The sequence below is a fragment of the Megachile rotundata genome, chromosome 5 (assembly GCF_050947335.1).
Source record: "Megachile rotundata isolate GNS110a chromosome 5, iyMegRotu1, whole genome shotgun sequence".
In the NCBI taxonomy this organism is placed as follows: domain Eukaryota; kingdom Metazoa; phylum Arthropoda; class Insecta; order Hymenoptera; family Megachilidae; genus Megachile; species Megachile rotundata.
In genome coordinates this window covers 6,003,210-6,025,121 of record NC_134987.1, presented here as the reverse complement: position 1 = coordinate 6,025,121, position 21,912 = coordinate 6,003,210, and the positions used below count along the sequence as shown (strand labels likewise).

The 21,912-nt window shown below is 32.7% G+C and overlaps 1 protein-coding gene across 3 annotated transcripts in view; it reads left to right on the top strand.

Annotated features, from left to right (window-relative positions):
* The window catches only part of wb (wing blister), a 303,585-nt gene that overhangs the window by 202,417 nt on the left and 79,256 nt on the right, over window positions 1-21,912 (top strand). The window contains exon 1 of one of the 3 annotated variants that reach the window (XM_012291698.2): window positions 5,321-10,249. The exons of the other annotated variants lie outside the window; for them this stretch is intronic. Within the exon in view, the coding sequence (XP_012147088.2) occupies window positions 8,320-10,249 (1,930 nt within the window). The 5' untranslated portion in view covers window positions 5,321-8,319. Of the gene's footprint in view, window positions 1-5,320; window positions 10,250-21,912 lie in introns of those variants that run through there. 3 annotated transcript variants of the gene reach the window in all.

Here is a 21,912-nt window from a genome sequence, read left to right as displayed (position 1 = left end):
AGAATTTAAAAGCATTGTAAGTCGAACGTTTCGAATGAAATAAACCGAGTGATTTGAATACGATAGAGAAACAAACCATGCGTTATACTGAATTAAACCATTCCTCATTCGTGACATATTTTATATCCCATTATCACGCGGTGTGTTAATCATTGTTTGGTCAAGCTATAATTTATTGTTACACGAGTGAAAATGTGGACACTTATAACAGTATATGCATATTCTTTCGAATGGATGGCCGTAAGCGGCTTCTAAATATGCTAATTTCAATCATAACTCAACAACGCTATAATTACGAATGAATTCATTCATAGAATTGATTCAGTATTAATATTCTGCTTGCAGGCTGAAACGGTTTGAAACGTAAATGTAGTTATATATTTTGCACTACTTTCCCTTTGTGTTTCTGTTCTTTCAATGAAAAAATTTACTGTTTTGTATATTTTTTGTTCCATGTTATGCAGTTTTAAAATTTAAAAATTATTACAAATTATTATTCAAATTCACAATTAGAAATTTTGAGAATTTTCAAATTTTTAGGTCTTCTAAACTAAATTTGTATATTTGGAAGTCTGAAAAACTAAAAATTGCCAGGTATTTGAAAATTTGTGATTTTTAAATTTTCAAGTTTGTAATTTTTGAGATTTTTAAATTTTTAAATCTGTGACGTTTTCAAATTTTCGTATATGTAGTCTTAAAAATATAGGAACATTCAAAGTTTGGATTTAAAAGTCTGATGACTTAGAAAAACAATCTTCTAATTTTCAAATTTTTTAATTTTTAGATTCACAAATTTAGGAGTTTAGAAATATAAAGATTTAACGCTTTTCTGCATCTGGATGATATGATCACCCATATGAATTATGGTTGAATGGGTCTCTCATTTGCATTGCTCTATGATAATTTGTCAGTAACACTTCACCACGTCACTCACATGTGGATGATGTAGGATTAAACTTCTACACTAACTACTAACAATAAATATAACAAAATATTCGATAAAATTGACCAAAAATGAAAATACTACCTAACCAAACTTCCAACTACTACAGCGTAGCACTGTAAAAAGTACGTCATATTTCACAGCCATATAAATCTACAAATTGAACAATAAATTTAACAAAATATCATAAAAAAATTCGATAAGATTTATCAAAAATAAAAGTACTACCTAACCAAACTTCCAACTGCCACAGCAGTGTAAAAACTAAGTCACATCTCACCGCCATATAAACGTACAAATTATAATCTACACATCCGTACATCATCTCCAAACTCCATAACTATGCATAAATTATCATCAACTCTTCCATCTTTTTTCTGCATGCTAACGAGACCCAGGATGAATCGGATGATCCTGTAATTACGGCTCGATAAACTTTTATCGCGACACGGAGCCCAGATACGCGATGAATGCACGGCACGCATTTTTCTCTTGTGTCTATCCCTAAGCAGGCAGAATCCTTTGAGGTTCGTGTCCTCTTTCCAGCCAGTTCGTTCGGCAGAAATTCTTCCTGCGTCTGGATGCCGGAAGCGAAACACGAGCGGGAACCTCGCGAGTGCAATTAACGGGAGTTGCCTTCGTCGAGGAATATCGGCTGACGGTCGATATCTCGCGACCTCTAAGCGAATCTTTTTTTCCGTCGTGGAATAAACAGGAACGTTGAAGAACGTCTTACGAAACGAGATCTCTTTCTCTCTCGTTCGAGCGATGCGCCAGGCATTAAGGCGCTTTATAAATATGCAACGAATGTACACACGTGTATCGGCTACAGAAAAAAAATGATTAATATTTATGCGATACGTAAACGTGTTTGTTAGGAGGACGAACGTATAACATATGCTTCTTCCTTGTTTCTTATTTTTTACAGAAAATTTTAAACTCGTTTCAGATTTCATCTGAGAGTAGCTTGTGGATGTTTGTACAAGCGACTGTGATTAGGTTATCTTCAGGCGGAACGCTCGGCTATTTTGTGGATGGGATTAAATTTTGAATGGAGTTGAAATTTTGAGGTGTGATAATTAGGTGGAAAGGTTTTTGTATCTGTTGCGTGAAGTAGGGATCGTCCACTTAACCTATGATTTTTTCGGTGGTTGCGTCAATCATAGCTACACTATAACTATTACTACTACTATTACAATGTTGAAATGTTGAGTATATTACGCATTTAGCAACCTTTATTTACATAAACTGTGATCGGCAACACAAAATTTAATCCTTGAGTAAATACGATTTATGTCACATTTGAATTGGGATACAACTCTTCGATACAACTCTTCTTCAACACAATCCTTCGATCACGCTGAAATTATAACCAAAGTTCACCCTAGATGTAAGAAGAAAGTCCCCCAAAGGATTTGTGGCGAGACAGCCTCGTTTACTCTCCAGTTCCATTCAAAGTTTTTACAGTTCTTGCTAAATATTTCTGAAAATATTGATTTCAGAGAAAAAAGTTTTAAACAAAAAATGAAGGCCATGAAGAGCTCTATAAAGAAGGTTATATACGTTTTTGACGTAAATCTATTATTTTGGCTGCTGTGATTTAAAATAACTTGGTGGGGGTCAAATTGACTGCTGCCTAAGGACACTTCTGCTCATTAATGAGACGGGTGTGCATAGGAGTGACGGGAGGGGGTGGAGAGCTTGCACTCCTCTGTATATTTGTTTGTTTTCTATACCACACATTCTCTGTACCTATTTTTTATACTAATTTCCGAGATATATAATGAAAACTTCCAAAATTTTTAAGAAAAGAATTCTCTTTTTCTTAATAATAGCCGAAATAATAGATTGACATGAAAAATGTATACGACATTTTTTGTAGAACTTTATAATAGCTTCATTTTTTATATGAAACTTTTCTCTCTAAAATCAATATTTTCAAAGATATTTAATAGAAACCATCAAAAGAGGGTTTGATTGAGACTACGTAAACAAGCCTTTGTCGCTCATAATTATTTTAGGGACTTTCTTCTCCAATCAAGGGTGAGTTCTTATTAAAATTTCAGCGTGATAGAAGGTTTTAGAACTTTGTCCTTGAACTGTAGTGCGTCACGAGTCTGACTGAATGCTATAAGGCAAAGGGTTAAGGGTTCACTCTGGTAACCGAATACTCTGAGTATGATTTTTAGCGACTCCGGTGGAAAATTAATAAGCTCCGACGATTTCTGTTTATCTTGTGTTTTGATCAAAAGTGACAAGGATAGTAAATATTTATTTTCCAACAATGTGCAAAAATATGAATTCGTTTTGTAAGGATTTTGAAACCAAGAAGCAATATTTTGTTATGACTTCTTTTGCAAAATATCATTCGTACAATAATGTAAAATGGCAAAGAGCCCGACTTTGCGATTTTACCCTCAAAAATTCATAAGAAGGAAACGTGCAAACTTTTATAAAAAAAATTTTGTCACGTTCCATTTTTTTAAAAGCACTCTTCATCGAAATAATTAAGAAAGCAACATAAATCAAGTAAATGATACATTTCATTTTGTTATTAGTTGCATTTCAATAAAAAATTATAACTCTCCTCGAACTTATTGTTTTCGTGTTTCTTTTCTTTCCACGTGGAAATCAAAATGTAAATTTAATTTACAAATTTTAAGCCAGAATGAAAAATTGCAATTACGAAATATACTTTGTTAATTTTTATAAAATGTTACCATACTGCAGTATTCGTTCAACTGTGCTATTTAGTTATTATCGTGAAGTATATTCCTGAATTCTACATTCATAAATTTTTGTTTTGAACTTGAAAATAAGAGTATATCAAGATATACTGAGCAGAAACCTAGTTTTTTCAAAATGATTTATAAGTGTAACTTTAACAGGCACATCTATCCTTGCAATGCTCTGGAAAACGTAATCATCTTATCTAACAACCAAACAATCGATAAGAAGGTACTGCAGATCTTGCTACGACCTACTTTTACAATATCAACAATGTACGTTACATGCGAGATATTTGTTTATAGCACACGAACTACTATTCTCTCTTCTACACAGTCTTCTTTAGAATCTCATGTTTTTATACCATATCTACATTGGGTTATTTCACTTAGACTTTAGATGAATCATTCATAAAAACTTTATCAATCATTGTGGTACAAGAAATTGGGGAATGTACTTATAATATTGTAATTTGAGGATTTAAAAATTTAGTAATCTAGGAATATAGGGATTTCAAAATTTAGAAATGTTTGAATGTGAGAATTTTTGTAATTTGAATAATTTGGACAATTTGGACAATTTGAGAGTTTGGAAATTTTTAAATTGGGGGAATTTGAAGATAAACTTGAAAATTTGAGCTATTGGATGCTTTTGAGAATTGGAGAATTTAGAAGTTTGAAAATTTTGGAGTTATATGATTTGGAAATTAAACTTAAAAATTCGGAAGTAAAGTAAATTTAAGGAAATTTGGAAATTTTAAATTTTTTAAATTGGACTATTTGAGATTGAGAAATTTGAGAGTTTTACAATTTAAAAATTGGAGTATATGCGACTCGATCACTCGCAAATTTGATGATTTAAAAATTGAGACATTTGAAATCTTGAAATTTAGGAACTTAATTATTTAAAAATTTAGGTATTTAAGATTTATCAATTTGGAAATTTGACAATTTGAAAATCCAGGTATTTAAGATTTATCAGTTTGAAAATTTGACAATTTGAACATGTAGGAATTTGAGATGAAATAGTTTAAAAATTTGGAAATTTGAAAATGAAAAAATTTGAGAAAAAAATTCTAAAATTCTCAAATTTAGCATGCTCTAGAATTAAAAAATTCAGAGACTGCGTTATATAATCTAATTCTAAAATCGAAATTCTTAAAGACGTTCAAATCATATAAATGTATCCAGAATTCTCGATATATCTCATCCAGAATCCTCGATGATCCTCAAATCATACTGTCCAAAATTTCTGATCCAATCAAAGCAACCAACATCCCATCCTCCAAATTCCTCTATTATAATCACCCTGAATACGAAAACTAAATATTTCCTCTATTTCGAGTATACTGATAAACATCTTCTTGTGAAGAATAAACCTATACAAGCATCAAAAGGACTTAACCATAACTACAAACACCGTCCTCAACTATTGTCATTCTCTCTACTTTTTCGAATTCAGTTACCGAACTAATACTCTGTTGATTAACCGTGCAATGAAGGATTAAAAAAAGAAACACCCACGTGTACAGTGTGAAAAGGAGATTCGGGTTTCCCGCACGAAGGAGGAGGACGCAAGCTCCGGGCGAAGAAGAAGAGGAAGAGAGGAGAGGGCAAAGACGGCTAATGGTAATGGTAGCAAGCCAGTGTCTCTCGGGCCGTCGTCGAAGCCGGTACATGTTCACTTCGTCGTGGTCCACGTGTGCTCGCTTTTTAGCCGGCTTCTTTTCGATATATTTCAGCCTCGAGCCGTCTCTCTGTGCTCGGTTACCTCGGGGGAATTCGCGGTTCGTCGATCCCTCGAACGAGTTCTCCGCTTCTTTTTCTCTTCCGACATGCGCCCCCCTCGTGATCCACCTTCGATCGATCCTCTTTGACTTTCGGGACTTTTCGAACACCGATGAATCTTTCATCGATCCCCGTTATGTTCCAAGATTTCCCTATTTCGCTAACATCTTTCTCCGTATGGAGTGTGTGAGTGTTTGGATCTTGAGTGCTCGGCATTTTTGTTGCTAACCCTTTTTGGAACTGTCTATGGATTTCTTTGAACTAGCATGATCCATCATCGTACTTGCATGAAATTAAACAGTGGCGATTAGTGCGAGTACTTTTAAACATTCGGTGTACAAGGCATTACAGATCCTTAAGATGATTAATTGCTTTTAGTTCAGTGAAACTTCATTGATCCTTTATCGAATGAGAATCACTGGTTTCGGCTGGAGCCACAATTGTGAACGAAAGGTTCAAACTCCTTTGGACCTCTACTGACTCTATTTGAATTTCTATCAAGTTCTTAACAATTTCGACAGGTTGTTAACATTTTGTCCATTCATCGAGCTGAATTTTTGGATTCAGTGAATACTTGTGACGTATATGAAATATATTTGGATCTTGACAAAAGCTTAACAGAAGTTTTATGAAAGTTGATCTTCAAAGTTCATCAAGGTGAATTTAAAGTGATAGTATGAAACTTCTTTGAACCTGCATTTCATTCACAAAAATATCAGAGGACTCTTAATCAAGTTTGTTTCATTGAAGTGAATGCGAAATGTTGGAAACAGTTGTGACTCCACATCGAATTGTCTGAAACCATTTCAAACTGTCTATATAACTTCCCAATTTATATGGTTAGTGAAATAAAACAAGGTGTTGGGGATAGTTGTGACTTCAAGTTGTACCTACTTGTGCTAAAAAATTTCTTAGTTCTTAGCTAAATTCATGTTTGTTTATCAAGGTACAAACAATAGTTGTGACTCTATACAGTTCTACTCTAGAACTTCACCAGACCTGTATAAAATTTTAATTCATACAAAATTGTTATTTAATTCCTAGGTCCATCATGACCACATTAGTATACTGGAAACAGTTGTGACTTTGTATAAAACTTTCATCAAGTTTTATAGTTTCATTCACAAAAGTTTTGTAATCAATACCTAGGTTCATTCAGATAACTTTGAAGTGCTAAAAATAATTATAATTTCATATGAATCTTTCTTGAACCTATCTTTTCGATCTTTCAATTTGTCCTTTCAACATTTAATTCGCAATAATACGATAAACGGACCAATTGAATTCCAAACTATTTTATCAAGGTGAATCTAAAGTGCTGAAATCAGTTGTAATTTCGTACAAAATTATTATAGCTTGATTTGCAAATATTTAGATCCATTAAGATTAATCGAAAGTGCTGAAGATAATTATCAGTATTTGCGGTTTTTATAAAAACTTCATAGATGGATGTTTCTTAATCAATAGGTCCATCAAGGTTAACCCAAAGTGCTAAAGTCAATTGCGAAACCATAAAAATCTTCCTTAGATCTATACTGAATATCTAATTCACAATTATATAGTAAACATTTCAATCAGATTCAAAACTTGCTTATCAAGATGTATCCAAAGTGCTGAAGACAGTTGAGTGGTCATTAAACCTTATTAAGTCTTCGTAAAAACTTCATTTACAAAAGTTGATTCGTCGAGATATATTCAAAGTGACACTTGTGACTCTATAACAAATTTACTGAAATTTTATTACAAACTTCATTCACAAAAGCTTGTTAATCAGTACCAAGATTTGTCAAATTACATCCAACTGTTGGAAACAGTTATGACTCCATATCACTCTTCTTTAAATCTTCATAAAAACTTCATTCACAAAATCTTTTTCATCAGTACCTGATTTCTTCAAGATATACCAAGAATGCTGAAGACAGTTATAACTTCATATCAAACCTTCTCAAATTTTTATAAAAACTGTAACAAAAGCTTGTGAATTAATACTTAGATTTATCGAGAAACATCCGAAGTGCTGAAAACATGTAACTCCACATCAAACTTCCTCAACCTTCCATAAAAACTTCATTCACAAAAATATATTAATAGATTCGTTAAAACACGTCTAAAGTGCTAAAGACAGTTGTGACTCAATGTAAACCTTTCTTGAAGTTCTATAAACCTCATTGAAAATTTCTTGATATCTAAATCCACCAAGACCATTTCTAAGACAATTGCGATAAAACATCGTCTAATATCTTGATAAAAGCTTCATTCAATTGCTCATCAAAGTGAACTCATCAAACTGCGCATCAACATTTCTTGAACTTCTATAAACACCTCATTGAAAATTGTTTAATACCTAAATTCACCAAGATCATTCCTAAGTGCTGAAAAAGTGCAACAAAACATTACCAAAACCTCGATAAAAGCTTCATTCAATCGATTATCAAAGTGAACTCATCAAACTACACATCAAAAGTGGCAAAGAAAGTTGTGACTCGAGGTAAACCTTTCTTGAACTTCTATAAACACGTCGTTGAAAATTGTTTAATATCTAAATTCATCAAGATCATTCCTAAGTGCTGAAAATAATTGCAACAAAACATTGTCAAAACCTTAATAAAAGCTTCATTCAATCGTTCCTCAAAGTGAGCCCATCAAAGTGAGGCCAAAGTGCAAAATGCAACCGCAACTTTCTAAAAAAACGGTATAAACCTTGTGGCCAAGCTATTCGCAGAGGTATCACAGTATTCTAGTCAGTTGCCGCGTTCAGTTGTGTGACCGCAAAGTGTTCCGCAGACGTTTCCCATCGGATGACATCGTGATGATAGAGGCACAAAGCCCGGAGGCAGTGCTTCCTCTGAGCATGGGGTAGAAATGTACCCCGGAAGGTCAATCTGGACCCGGGGCGTCCTGGCCCTCGGAGTAGGGGCCCTATTTCTGCTGGGATGGCGTATTAACTCGCCTGGCGACGCGTCGTCTGCCTCCGCGTCGGAGTGGATCAGCTCGTCGAAGATCGATTCGAGCAGGAACTATTTCAGCGTGGTTGTCGCGTCGTCTCGATCTCCTCGGAGCCGGGACGAGGACAGGAAAAAAGAGGATTCTCCGAGGCAGGATCGACCAGTCGGAGGGGATTATTCAACGAGCGAGGAAGAGAACCGAGCCAATCGGGATGCCGAACTTGACGTGGAACACGGGACCAGTTATTCGGCAGAAAGATCGCTTCCGTTCTCGACAGATTATCACGGATCGACGACGAGTCCTGTGACAGCTGTTTCGTCCTCGCTGGATCCAGCGAGCGATTACGAAACTCTCGCGGACGAGCAAACTGGCCAGTCGAGAACGGATGATGATAATCGATTTTCGAAGGATCGCGGTGCGTTCAATGGCTCGGCCGTTGGTGAAAGGAGCCACGCAAACGAGAATTCGAGGCAAGTGAATGGAGACTTCATGAATGAAGTTGTGGACGATTTCGAACGAAGTTACTACTTCGCACCGACCGAAAATGACAACGAGGAGCAAGCTTCCTCCGTAGAAACGCGAGATGTTCAACCAGACGGGGAGAACGAAATTGCCGGCGATTTCCATAACTCTGCGAGGGAACGGAGATCCACGGAGGAACGGATCTCCGGATCGCTCGAATACCCCGAAGCGTTAACCACGCGGCGTTTCACGAGAACGCACGAGGACCGAGCTCCTTTTTTTCGAGATCGATCAGCTCGGTCTTCCGCAAAGACGCTCGGCAAAGGTCGATCCTCGGAACGGAAGATACTTGGAGGTGCAAGGTCTGGAAATCGTTCGCCTCGGGCTGTTTCTGAGGATTTTCGTGCGATACGTAACCAACGAATTCAAGGTTACGAAGCTGTTCATTATGGAGATTCCAAAGGTGAATCGTTGTTTGAGAATGTGGAACTCGGTGAAGGAAATTCAGAAACGAGTGCGATGCAGGAGATAAATGATGACTCGAGTGAAAGTGATGGAAGTTCAGCTGCGTTATTGTTCGAATACGGTGGTACTTTGAAAAATTCAGAACAGAATGTGGAGAAGCGTGACGAAGATTACTCAAAACGTTCTTCGCTGTTCTTCAAAAATGAAGAATCTTTGAAAAATACGGAAATGAATGTGGAGTTGGAAGATGACTCGAGTGAAAGTGAAAACTCAGCTTCGTTATTAGCCAAAAATACTGAAGAACTTTTCAAGAACACAGAAACGAATGATAGAACAATAGACTTACAAATTGAAGACTCTCCAAAAGAAGACTCTCCAAATTTATCTTCATTTCCTGAAAATATCGAAAGAACCTCAAAAGTTTCAGACATAATAAAAAACGTAGAAAATGAAGATTATACAAGTGAAAGTGAAAGAAACTCAGTTTCGTTTCTTTTGGGGAATGAAAATTCTGAAACGGCGAAGTTAAAAAATGGAGATTATAGTGAGAGTGAAAAAGATGCAGCGTCGCTAATTTTGGAAGATGCAGAAACGTTAAAAAATTCTGATAGAAAAGTGCAATTGATGAATGGAAGATTATCATCGTTGTTTGGAGAAGATAATTCGCAGCGTGGGAAAGATAGTGTTCGTCGAAAGCGATACACGAATTACTATTCGCCACAGTCTGTCACCCCAATGGCGTATGTGCATATACAACCCGCGTATCCGGTAGCAACACCTCCACCCGCGAACAGGAAGTGCGTACGATGTATGGTTGTTTACAAACCGTGTCCTTCGATGCCGAGGCAACATCCACGAGTCATTCTTCCGACGTACAAGTACCAGGAACCGGCTTCGAAGTGGCATGGACTCAAATATGGTGAGTGATCAGAAACTCATGTACTTTGAATGAGTTTAGAAGACGAGTTTAAAAAGGAAAATTTGGAATTTAATTATCAAAATTGAATGATGAAAAATTTTGATGTTTTAAGTTATGAAGGGTTCGTTTTTTTAAATGTTGATTGATACGTTGTAAATATTGTATACACACTGTATATTTGAGTGAAATTTTGTATATTTTTGCACTTTCGATACTACTTCTTTTATAGATTTTTAGGCGTTTATGTGTAGATTGTTTGATAGTAAGGTTAGTTAGGTTAGAAGTAGTTCTTCCCGATGATATTTGAAATATATCTTATCAAATTTTTAGGTGATTTGTTATTAAGAAATATGAAGTACCTGTTACATGTGTGAAGATTTTAGGTGCATTATATAGAAATATTTAAGAGCATGGCAACAGCTATGTTTCTTAATATTTCAAAAATAATAAGTGCTTTTAAGTATTGTAAACAGAGAAATTATTTTACTAGTAACTAGTAACTGTTAGCTAGTAACTATGACTATTAACTAGTAAGATTAATTAGTATAGCAACTTCTGAACTTTTTAATATTTCAAAGACAGTGAATAGTTTAAAAATTCTTTAAACATGGTAACTATTTTAATACTATTTAATTATTAATTTAGATGAAAACTACTTTGCTACTAATCAACGACTGACTCATATAATTATTATATTTCAAAATATTTCTTTTCGACGAAATATAATTTTCATTTCTTGTTATATGGATTCAAAAATAAATAGCAATTTTAAAAATAAATTTAAGAAAAAATGATAGCAGTAAGAATGAGTAAATTTTGGTCCTCTGTCAACTAAAAATTTACACAAAAAATAATTCTACGAATTTTACAAAATTTAGATTGCATACATAGTTATTTACCTAGTAAGTGTTATGTAAGGTAAAAAACCCTCAAGAAAATCACAAACCTCAAAACATTACCATCAGTAAAAACCACCTAATTGATGTTATTTTGACGTCATTTTCTTCGAGTGACGGTCCATCAATGAAATCATCATTCAGAAAAGCTGCAGATAAGTTCATCACAAATTAGTGCCGAGCATATACGAAAGACCATAACATTATTATTACGAGAGAGCGATAACCGACAATCCGTTCATTAAACTAGTATTCACAGTAGAAGGCAATGTTTCATTTAAATGTTTCTTAGAATAGTAATATTACAAGAAAACAGTGTTTGAATTTCAGATTATGTTTGTTTATGGAATATCTTTTTTTATTATGATAACGTATAAAATATTTCACTTTATGAGGGAATTTAAATTAATTTTTATTAATATTTTATATTTCACAAAATTGCTTAATTATTGGCTATTTTTAAGAATTAATTTGATCATTTCATTTGATGAATTAACTTATTTGATCATTGTGAATGGTACGTTAACCCTTTAAATTGGTACTTGCACCTTACGTGCTTGATCGACTAACATATTGACTAAATATCCGCAAACAATATATGTATAAGTTAATAAACAATACATGTAGAAGTTTCAGAAATGTCTACAACAAGTTCTGACTAAAACTTGAAAATAAAATAAATTTTAGAAATGTCTAACATATAAAAATAATACAAGTTTATGAAACTTCTAAAACTTGAAAATAAAATAAGTTACAGGAGTATTTAAGTCTTGAAGATAAAATAAACTTCAAAAGCGTCTAAAATTTAAAAATAGAACAAGCTTTAATACTGTTTTAAATTTGAAAGTAAAACAAGTGTTAAGAAAGCCTGAAACTTGCAAATAAAATAAATTTCAAGACTGTCTAAAATTTGCAAATAAAACAAGTTTCAATACCGTCTAAAATTTGGAAATAAAACAACTTTTAGAAAAATTAAAAATCATCTAAAAATTAAAAATTAAACAAGCTGTTGAAACGCTGAAGACTTGAAAAAAGAGAACAAATTTTAGCAATTTCAAAACTTCAAAATAAAACAAGTTTCAGTAACGCCTAAAACTTGAAAATCCAACAAGCCTAACAGTCATCTAAAACTTGAAACTGAAAAAAGTGTCAATAATTTTCCCATACTGCATACATCCAAATCACATAAACAAAGTAATTCTATACATATACAAACTTCAATGAATCTTCCTTCCAAAAATGAATGAAAATAAATGTCCCTACCAGAAGCAAAATACGTGAGGAAATTAGCTAAAAATCTAATTAAGCCTTATCTACGTAAATCTACAAACTGGAAAGGTATCTACGAACTGGAAGAAAGTGTTCGCGATCGTAGGTAAAGATACTCTCGCGCTCGGAGGTGAGCTAACAAACCGGGCACTCTACGTTTAATTATGTTTTTCCTACATTCATGGAGGTCGCGAAATTCGCTGAACGTATAAAATGTTGCTAGAGCATCCTACCGTCGTTGATTGCAATTTATTGCTGTGCGGTTTATTCCTAGAAAAAGCACGCCAACGAAACATCGGTCGGTTAATGAGCCGCATCCGAGGCTCCTCAACTTCTTCGTCGGGGTCGAAGGTCGCGAATCTCTGATCGACCCAACACGACACCGCACTCTCCTTGACTTCCGTTTTCTCGACTATCGTTAAAAGCACACTAAAAGGTCTTTCAGTTCCACTTTCATCGATTTCAGCAATATTTACTATATCTATGATTGTATATCTTGTGAATTAATTTCGGTAATAAAGAAGGTACGCGTGACCTTCCGGCGTGGTTATGAACCTTTTAGATGAAAGGATACTTTCAGATGAGGATAACGCACTTAGAATGAAATTAGATAGTAGTGATAGTAATGAGGTAGTAATATGGGAAAATTGTGCTTGTACACATTACAGTATTTTACTGAGGATATAAGGAAGCAGATTTAATTGTTTATTGTATCTTATAGGAGATACTGTAGGCGATGTTTTCCTTTCGAAGAGTAAATTAGCTATTTCCTTATAGTTATTCATTTTTTAGTTACTTTATAATAACTATTATTAGCAGTTATTTTTCAATAATATTTAGTATAGGTATTACTTCAAGTAATATTTCGGTATTATTACTTCAATAACGTATTATTTCAATATTATTAATATAGCATAAAAGCTTATGAGCAAACTACAAATACATTATGTGAACTGCTTCATACATGGAACTTTGTTTTATGGAAATTTATTTTAATTTTCAATATTCTGAACTACCAAACTCTTAAATATTTTAATTTGTAATTATTTTGTTTTTGGATTTTAAAATTTTTTAATTTTTGACTTTCCATTTGGGAAATTAAAAATGTCTATATTTTAAGATTAACAAATTAGCAAATTGGTAAATTGGTAAATTGGTAAATTGGTAAATTGGTAAATTGGTAAATTGGTAAATTGGTAAATTGGTAAGTTGGTAAATTAGTGAATTGGTGAATTGGTGAATTGGTGAATTGGTAAATTGGTAAATTGGTAAATTGATAAATTGGTAAATTGGTAAATTGGTAAATTAGTCAATTAGCAAATTAGCAAATTAGCAAATTAACAAATTAGCAAGTTAGCAAATTAGCAATTTATCAAACCATCAAATGACTAAATTACTAAAATATCAAATTATAAGATATAAAAATTTGCAAGTATATGAATTTTCAAATTTCTAGGTCTCCAAATTTTTATATTTATAAATTTTCAAAATTCTAAGTCCCTAAATTTGCAAATTCTACAAATTTCTAATATTCTATTCTATAAATCTTAAGTTTATAAATTGCTAAATTTCCAAATTCTTAAATTGCCAAATTTCCCAATTCCCCAACTCCTCAATTCCCCAATTCCCTAATTTCGAAATTCCAAAACTCCCAAATCCCAAAATTCCCACATTCCTAAATCTCTAAATTCCCAAATTCCCAAATTCCCCAATTCTTCGATTTCCAATTCCCAATTCCACAATTTCCCAATTCCCTAATTTCCAAATTCCAAACGTCAAAATTCCTAAAATTCCCCAGTTCCCAAATTCCCAAATTCTAAAATTCCCAAAATTGAAAATTCTCAAATTCTCAAATTTCTATATCACTAAATTCCCAAATTTTCAGACGCGTTTTCCTTTTTGTAACTTACGATGACCTTCAAAATTCTCTAATAAGCTTCAGACTTCATACACTAAAGTATTTGAAAGCTTGTTTCATAAAATATATAAATCGTATTCTTGCAATTAATTAACCACAACAAATATCTAAGACTGAAGCTTAAATCCTCACCTCTCTGTAAATAAATTGCTAATTAAAACATGCTTATCAAACATTTCCTCATCCAGGTTCAAATAATGCTAAATACATTGCACAGTGTCTGCACACTCACATACATACACATATGTTGACGCATTCTTTACGTATGTTACACACACAGTCATCCGTAACCATTAATTACGAATGTTACTTCAGAAACACATTCGCAGAAATGAAACTTATTAGTTACGATATAATACAAGATAATGACATAATACTTGAACATTTCATTACTGCAATTATTGAAGAATAAACGAGCGTAAATTGCATCTACACGGAACGGTGGAAAAAGTAGCGGAAGGATAGCTTAGAAGACGCAGCAAGATTAATGGTGCAAACAACAGATGGAAAAATTTGACAGGAGGAAAGAAAGCTTCCAGTCGAGGTATTTGCGTAGGCATGCAAGACGATCCATTGAAGAACGACGAAGAAACTAAAAATATCGACATATCAACATGCCAGCAGATGTACGCGTGCATTCGCACGCAGAAAAGTGCGTGATGTCTGAGCGAAAGCTTGTTCGAGGAGTGATGGGTTCGAGTATGGCGCGAGTACTGTTACAACTCATGCTTTCGTATGAATTGTACAGTCTAGTTATCAATATAGCATATTCTTGTAGCCCAAGTGCCATTTTCTGGTAATATGAAGAGAAGCAGTAAATTAAACTAAACTAATCATGCTTTCATGAGAGTTCTCGTATTCATACGAGAGTATGTTCGTTAATGAGTAATTCATGAAACTTTGTCACTTTATGGAAAACAAACAAGTGAACATCACTGTTCTCCATTTTGGGAATAAATTGATAGATTGTTTAAAAAGTAAAACAGGTTTAAAACTTGTAAATAAAACAATTTTCATAAGCATCTAATAATTACAAGTAATACAAATTTCAAAAGTGTTTGAAACTTGAAAATAAAATGAGTTTCAGAAGTTTTTAAAATTATAAAATTTTTATGTGTACTTTTCATGACAAATTGGAATAAAAGAGGGAAAAAGACACATATAATTTAAAAATTTCTATGAGTAAAAGCGTTGAAAAAAAAAACTAATGAAATTTCTATTAATAATGTCTGAATTATTTATCATAATTTACATATACATAATTTACATCTATTATTGTCTTTTTTATCATTTTTTATCAAGCAGTAATAAATTTGGTACTTCAAATTTTATCTCTATATTACTACAGTTCTAAGGAGTAAAATAAATTATTTTAGTGTAATAAATAAAATAAAATAGTTTACTTTAACAAAATAATTAATTCAATTTTTATTTTCCTAAATAAATTATTTGTCTACATGATTCGAATTCTTTTTCACAGAAAAAATTTCTTATTTTCTCATATTTATTAATCTAGTATTTAACTCGAACTACTTAATTACAATTTAAATATATTGCAGTGTAAATTAGAATTAAATTACTCTCAAACTATTTATTTTATTATCTCGTAGTCATAATCTAATACGATCAGAACTCGATGTTATTAAGAAACTCGATGTTGTTAACGGATTAAAACTAGATAGAAAACGAAGTTATGAGTACACGTCGAACTTAATTCCATCGCTAACTACAAGCGATGAATCAATGTTTAACATGCTTACTCGATCCAGGAAACGAGTGTTTCTGAATGATACGAATGTAATCAGCATTTGCATCAATGAAACGTAATCGGAAACGAGGAAAGCGTCTTCAGTATAACGATTAATTTACGTGTGTAATTGTTGTACGACGATTGCAGAAAATTGTAGCTCTAGAGCTTCTTACAAACTCAATGTCATCAAAATTTATTACTTAAAATTAGCACTTTGAATGTTGCGAGGGATGTAACATTTGTTTGAAATTCAAAATTAATTCTTGGTGGTACAAAATTGCTATTATAATAGGTTTATCAGATTTAAAAATTTGTGGATATTGTGATTGGTATCGGGGTGATTTCGTGTTTACTATATTTTTACTGAAAAATAATTTGTCTTTTGGTTTTCTGTATTTTTATTTAAAAATAATATTAGTAAATTGACTTCTCAAAAATAAGTTTACTTCTCAATATAAAAATTTGTAAATTTAAAATTAACAAATTTACAAATTACCAAGTTTGTTGATTTCCAAGTTCTTAAATTCCTATATTGAAAAATTTACTAATTCGTGAATTTTTCAATTTTTGTTAGTTCATGAATTTCCAAATTTTTAGATTTCGAATTTTGTAAATATAAATTCTTAAAATATAAATATAAATATAAATATAAATTCTGAGTTTATAATTTTCCACATCCCCAACTTCCATTTACAATATCTTACTTTATAAAATCGTATACTACAATCTAAAATGACAAACAAACGTGAAAATAAAAATTTTCCAAGCTTCCTAAACTCAAGAAAAATACATCGATTTTGAAAAAAATTCCAGTTTCCGCTTGTAAATCACCTGTAACGTTGTCATTATTTTTAATAATATAAAAATAGTACAATGAAATGACTAATAAACCTAAAAAATGTGAGTTTTCACGTATTTTAAACCGAACGAAGATGTATCCATTTTGAAAATGATTATCTTTTTCCTCCTGTGTAACCAGTTTCCGCGTCTCAATCACCAGGAACGTTGTCATTATTTGTAATATACACCGTTGCCTAGTAGTGACCGGCATATTTTTTCACTAACGTCGTCATTATTTAAAATACTTTCACGCTGTTATTACTCGCGTACTTCTTTGGGCCTAGATTGCACGAAGGGTGCTCCCTACCATTAATTACACCACGAATGCGGTTAATGACCGGTATCAATCACAAGAACGGATAACATAATCGGATCGAACGCGATCTTCTGTGATCGTGCTCGGAAACTGCTCGTCCAGGGTGGCCTCGATATCGAATCTTCCTTTTATCAGCCATTCTTTTCCCTCTATCGGCCAATATCCATTAAATTTTCCATTTGGATCTCGTCGACGATGCTATCGATCCATCGAACAACCATTTCGCTCTTCCTTTTATTAACTTTATTGCATATGTAATATAAACGAAGGACGAAGTAGAGTACACTTATTTTCTTACCAGCTTTTCAGACACTGCTCCGTAACACCTATTAAGTTGTTGCAGATGAAATGGTAATGACCGTAATTAGAGCTGGAACATCGAGACACCTGACTGAAAATTTTCGAACGAGTCAAGTACACGCTATTTTTGAACTGTTTTATGTGTAATATGTTGCACAGGTGATGCGTTTACGGAAACCATGTGCGTTTATTTTTGGGTATATTGAAATAAGATGTTATGTGATATTCTACAAATTTGAAATATTTGTGATATTCTACTTATTAATAGTAAAAGAATAATGAAGACGAAGAGGTAGAAGGTTATTTGGAAATGTGGAGTTTTGTAGATTTTAAGTTCTTTAATACTGAAATTTGTATTTTGGGGAGCTGTTATTTATAATTGTTGCAGTTTGAAAATTTGGAACTTTACAAGTTTAACAAGTTAGTAATTTAGGAATTTTAAAATAAGGGCATTTTTAGTACAGAAGTGCTTAAATTTGGTACTTTGGAATTTTGAATTTTTGAATTTTTATGTACATAAAAATTTAAATAATATTAATACATAACAATGTTAATAATGATAATACATAATAATATCAATAATAATGATACATAAGAATTATGGATGACTATAATAAAAATACATGCTAATTTCTCTCAATAAAATTTTGTTACATGTGACAAAAAATAAATATATCAAGTTGTAAAAATGAAATTATAAAACTTTGAGAACTGTTAGCTTAGGCTATATTTTATTTAGTCTAAATCTAAATCCACCATTGTAATGTAACTGTATTCTTTAGTTAACACTAGGTTTACAAATATTCGATGACCACTTTCAGATTAAAAATAAAATTTACTTATATAAATATAAATAATGTATGAAACATAAATTGATTTAAATATTTATATTTTTTCTTAACATGCATTTCAACGTTTAACATTTCAATAATTTCTGTAACTTAAAACAAGAAAAGATGTAAAATTTTTGTACAAAAACCATAGTACTAAAGTACCAAATAATACTAGTTTAGAACACATACCTACTTCCATACACACATTTTTCTCCTCGCTTGAGAGATTAATAAATGTAGCAAAGAATCGAAAGGAAAAGTCACGGAAGAATTGGCTTGCATAGATGTTAATCCTTAACCTACAACTACGTGTCACGTGACACACTACAGTTGTGATAAACCTGACTCGTATTTTCACTGCAATTGAATTTTGGGTTCAATTCTAATTATCTGTATCATCAAGGATTGCTAAAGGCAATGCCTAACATTTTAACATTCTTTAGTTATCTTAATGTTGTAACAATAATTAGGTATTTGTGAACGCAACTGCCTAGAAAATTATAGGTTAAGGGCTTAAGTTTTTGTGTACCGACTTACACACCTTAGAAGCTTTTGTAATCCTTGTCTCTTGCGAAAAAGCATGGGAACAATAATTTTGCTCATACAAAATTTTCAAGCAAAGAAGCAATCTTACGCTTTCTTTTCCAAATTCTTCGCATAATCACGCAGATCCATAAGAGCCCCATTTTGCAATTGACTCCTAAAATGTTATAAAAATATATTTTCGTTTTTAATTAAATTTTAAGAGTCGAATTGCAAAATCGGGCTCGGACCTGCACAGTAACGTGAAGAATATTTTGAAGAAGAAAATACGAGAAAATGGTTCGTTGTTTGAAAATCATGCATCGATGAAATTATTGCTGTTGTCTCTTCGCTGTGAAGGAACGCAAGAGGGACAAGAATCGAAGTTTCCGTATATCGCACGAAGTCCATTCAAAGTCGTTCTATTACACCCTCAAGACAGGCGTATCCCGGAAGTGAGCATCGTGGCGCGTTTAACACGGTGTTCCTGTGGCGTCTGACAAATCTGCGCGTCCAGGAGAAAGCACGAGCGGCTCGACTGGTTAATCAAGCCGTAAATCACATTTTCACAAGAGTCCCGTTGTACCTGTTGCACGGACCTGCGTCTTGTTGAAAAGGTTACAGGATGAAGCGATGAAATACCGCGTGCAACAAACACGCTTGAGAAGGAAACGAAAGAAAGAGAGGGCGGACCTTTGATCCGTGTGTGAGTGTATCAGTTTGAGCAAACCGGCGATGAATTACGGCTTCAAATAAGATTAAATAGAACGTTCGCTCACACGATGGAGAAGAAGGGTACGAGGGTGTTGTAATATCACTGTAAACACTGTTTTATAGGCACTGGCGACGAACGTTTGACGATTGAAGTATGCAATCGAGAGCAGTGGATTAGGCAAGCGATGTGCACTCCCGGGCAATTATACAACTTGAAATATTTTTTAAATTTAGATTTCTCAAATTTTTCAGTGTCTCACATTTTTAAAATTCCGCAAAGATTCCGCAAAAATTTCTCATTCCTATGTTTCTAAATTCCTAAATTTCTAATTTTGCGAATTCTTAAATTCCCAAATTTCCAATTTTCCAAATTATCACATTCCCATATTTCCAAATTTCCAATTTTGCAAATTCGCACATTCCCAAATTCCCAATTTTGTAAATTCTCACATTCCCATATTACCAAATTCCCAAATTTCCAATTTTGCAAATTCTCACATTCCCAAATTGACAATAATGAAAATTCTCACATTCCCATATTTCCAACTTCCCAAATTTCCAATTATGCAAATTCTCACATTCCTAAATTTCTCGCATCGCAAATTTGTAAATTTATGAACTCTCAAATCCCCAAATTCCCAAATTATCAATTCTCAAATCCCCAAATCACCAAATCATCGAATCTTTAAATCTTCAAATTTGTAAAATTTTAACTTCCTAAATGCCCAATATTCATATCTCAAAATTTCTAAATTCCTAAAGTTCTAAATTCCAAAATTTCTAAATTCCTAAAGTTCTAAATTCCAAAATTCCAAAATTCCAAAATTCCAAAATTCCAAAATTCCAAAATTCCAAAATTCCAAAATTCCAAAATTCCAAAATTCCAAAATTCCATAATTCCAAAATACCAAAATTCCTAAATTCCCAAATTTCCAAATTCCTAAATTCCTACATTCCTACATTCCTAAATTCTCTGATTTCCAAATTTTCAAATCCCCAACTTCTCAAATTCCCAAATTCCCAATTTCCAAATCCCTTAATTCCCAAATTCTAAAATACCTAAATTTCCAAATTCCAAACTTCCTAAATTCTCCAATCTCCGATTCTAAAATTCCTAAACATCTAAATTTCCAGATCCCAAAATTGAATTATTTAAAAATTCCCAAATTTGCAATATACCAATCCACAAAATAAAAATAATATATAAAACGAAAAATTATTTCATTTTCTAAACGAAATTCTTTGATTCGATATTACGCGATCTCTCAAAAGATAATAGTCCATAAAATAGTGTTATTTAATGTCTACGTAGACATAAAGAAAGAGTCTCTACACGAGTGCATACCTACTTACAAATTCTTAAGAGTATGAGCTCATAGCACGATCGAGAAATTTCTAAATTTATGGCATAATTTCAATAGGTTCGAGTAATAGTGCATGTAACAGTGATAGGTATGACGAATAGACTATTTTACGCTCAATCTTGCTGAACAAGTCTCAGAAACGTGAATGAAGTCACTGGAAACAGAATAACATTTGTACGAACTCATACAGCGTGACTTATAAAGGGTTTCACGAAAGTGGGACAGATTACATTTGTGAAATACCAAATGATAAGAAAAGTTGTAACAGCAAGTTGTGTTGCATAGTGTGCACAGCGTTATCTTTCTTATTTCCTAACTGGCATACTTACCTGACGTTAAAAATTCTGTCACTATTTACCATTATTGCTCTTATCGATCAACTATGTTTCTATTATTGCTTTAATATTTATTTAATACTTGTGTCGTTTAGACGGAAATTTAGTTCAGAATGTTACATGTCTTTGCGATAAGATATGGAATTATTAAATGAAATTTTTACTTGTATACACAAGATTTTGTTCGAGATTTCAAGTTCGAAAAAGATACGTGTAGTATAAAGTTGTGGTAAGTGGTTACAAGTGACATTTTTGATTTGCGAAATTATGTTTAAATTTTTTTACGAAGTAGAAGTTTTTTCTATGTAGTTTTTCCCAATTTCCTAATTTCCTAATTTCCCAATTTCCGAATTTCCTAACTTCCAAATTTCTCAATTTCTCAATTTCCTAATTTCCTAATTTCCCAATTCTCCAATTTTCTAGTTTCCTAATTTTCCAAATTCCTAATTTCTCAATTTCCTAATTTCCCAATTGCCCAACTTCCAAATTTCTCAATTCTCCAATTCTCCAATTTTCCAGTTTCCTAATTTTCCAAATTCCTAATTTCTCAATTTCTCAATTTCCCAATTTCCTAATATTTCAATTTTCCAATTTCCCAACTACCAA